Consider the following 1,941-nt stretch of genomic DNA (forward strand, 5'->3'; position numbering starts at 1 on the left):
CCCGAGTGTGCCGCATGATGGAGTGAGCTCCCATCTCTAGTTCCAGCTCCTGCCAACGTAGCAGTTCGAAAGCAAGAAATTGCAAGTAGATCAATAGGGACCACTTCGGTGGGAAGGTAACAGCGTTCCGTGCACCTTGGTGTTTAGTCATGCCGGCCACATGACCACGGAAACGTCTTCGGACAGCGCTGGCTCTTCGGCTTTGAAACGGAGATGAGCACCGCAACCCTAGAGTCGGACTCGACTGGCTTTCGAGCAAGGGAACCTTTACCTTTACTAAAACGTTATATAAATCTTCTTAATAGTGTTCATACCACAGGGTTGCTTGTGTGATTTTCCTGTTGGATTCCTGTGATCCCTCTTGTTTTGTGCTCAGTCTAAACTGTGGCTGAATCAATCAAGTACCCCTCCTTGCAGGGGGGGGGGAACCCAGACATTCCCTAGAGGTCATTCCATGGGCAAAAACTACTTCGAATCTATGGGCCATGTTTTTTGTAGGTGGTCTGCAGTTGCAAATAAGCCATCTCAGCTTGAGGAAATCTTTTTTTGTCTTTCTCCTGCATCAAAGTTCCATCTTCTCTGCAGACACAGAGGCTGAACGTGCATCTTGTTGCTGATTGTGAGGGGCTTCTCAGCCATATAGCATTTGCGTGCAGCAGAGACAGAATAAGTTGCTTGTTGTTGTGTAGATAAGGTTTTCAAGAACAGCATTTCCCCTCCCCGTTTGCATGATTGACAGACAGTCCTGGGTTCTAGAGGCTCTTCCTTTAGCCAGGAGCATGTCTGTGAGGTCTAGTATATATTTAAGAGCATGCCATAAACATTCACTGGCACTTCTGTATCTTTGCAGGTAATTCACTTTCAGCGCTATTGGATGGGCAAGCTAAGCTTACGTTTCTAAGCAGCGGAGAGGAGTATGTTATTACTATGCCATATGCCCACTGCAAAGGTGAGACACTGCAGGAGTTTGGTGGAGAGGTTTCATTTCTTTTTGTGTATGGGTGGGGTGGGGTTCTGGTCTCTCAACGCCATTCAAGAGCAAACACAGGACTCCCTGTCGAGTCACAACTTACATGGGCAGACTTCAGGATTTCCTTTTTTAAATAAACCAGATCCAGATGAAAAATGGTGACCCACGATGGGCGGAGTTAGTAGCGATTGCCCACTGCACCACACGCACCTCCACCTTGGGGCATCCTTGCCTATACAAGTACAAATCTTCATACAGATTCTAGGATCAATCAAAAAATAATGCATAAATGCTGCACGAGGATCTGATTATATTAAAACAAGTGGCGACCCGCAAGAGACTTGCGGGAGTGGCTATCCCATTCCTCCCACCTTTGCTTCCTCTCCCTCCTCTATGCCGGTCACTTTCTTTTTCTGCCTCCCCATCTCATCCTCTTTGGTGTAGTGGTTAAGTGCACGAACTCTAATCTGGGAGAACCGGGTCCCACTTCTCCACTTGCACCTGGCTGGATGACCTTGGGCAAGCCATAACTCTGGCACAGCTGTTTTTGGAAAAGAGCAGTTTCTGTCAGAGCTCTCTCAGCCCCACCTACCTCACAAGGTGTCTGTTGTGGGGAGGGGAAGGGAAAGGAGTTTGTAAGCCGCTCTGAGACACCTTTGGGTAGTGAAGGGTGGGGTATAAATCCAGTCTCTAGTGTCCTGTAGTGATTAGCAGTGTTCCCTGTAAGCTGAGTTAGTGTGAGCTAGCTCACAGTGTTCTTGCCTCCGGCTCAAACATTCTTGTCTTCGCTCAGGAAGGATGGCTCCGGAGCAAACTAATTTATGCAGTAGCCAAATTGCTCACTCACAACTTTAATGCCAGTTGCTCACCAAGTAGAATTTTTGCTCAAAAGTCTCCACAGTTTAGAGGGAACATTGCTCACAGGGTGTCTGTTGTGGGGAGGGGAAGGGAAAGGAGTTTGTAAGCCGCTC

General features: G+C 47.9%; 1 protein-coding gene across 1 annotated transcript in view; it reads left to right on the forward strand.

Annotated features, from left to right (window-relative positions):
- OSBPL5 (oxysterol binding protein like 5) overlaps window positions 1-1,941 on the forward strand; it is a gene marked incomplete at its 5' end in the record, with an annotated part of 92,410 nt that overhangs the window by 63,216 nt on the left and 27,253 nt on the right. Inside the window, 1 exon segment of the mRNA XM_015417479.1 lies at window positions 851-949. Coding sequence (XP_015272965.1) covers window positions 851-949 — 99 coding nt within the window.

The sequence above is a fragment of the Gekko japonicus genome, unplaced genomic scaffold, assembly GCF_001447785.1.
Source record: "Gekko japonicus isolate JY-2015 unplaced genomic scaffold, Gekko_japonicus_V1.1 scaffold3618, whole genome shotgun sequence".
Classification (NCBI taxonomy): domain Eukaryota; kingdom Metazoa; phylum Chordata; class Lepidosauria; order Squamata; family Gekkonidae; genus Gekko; species Gekko japonicus.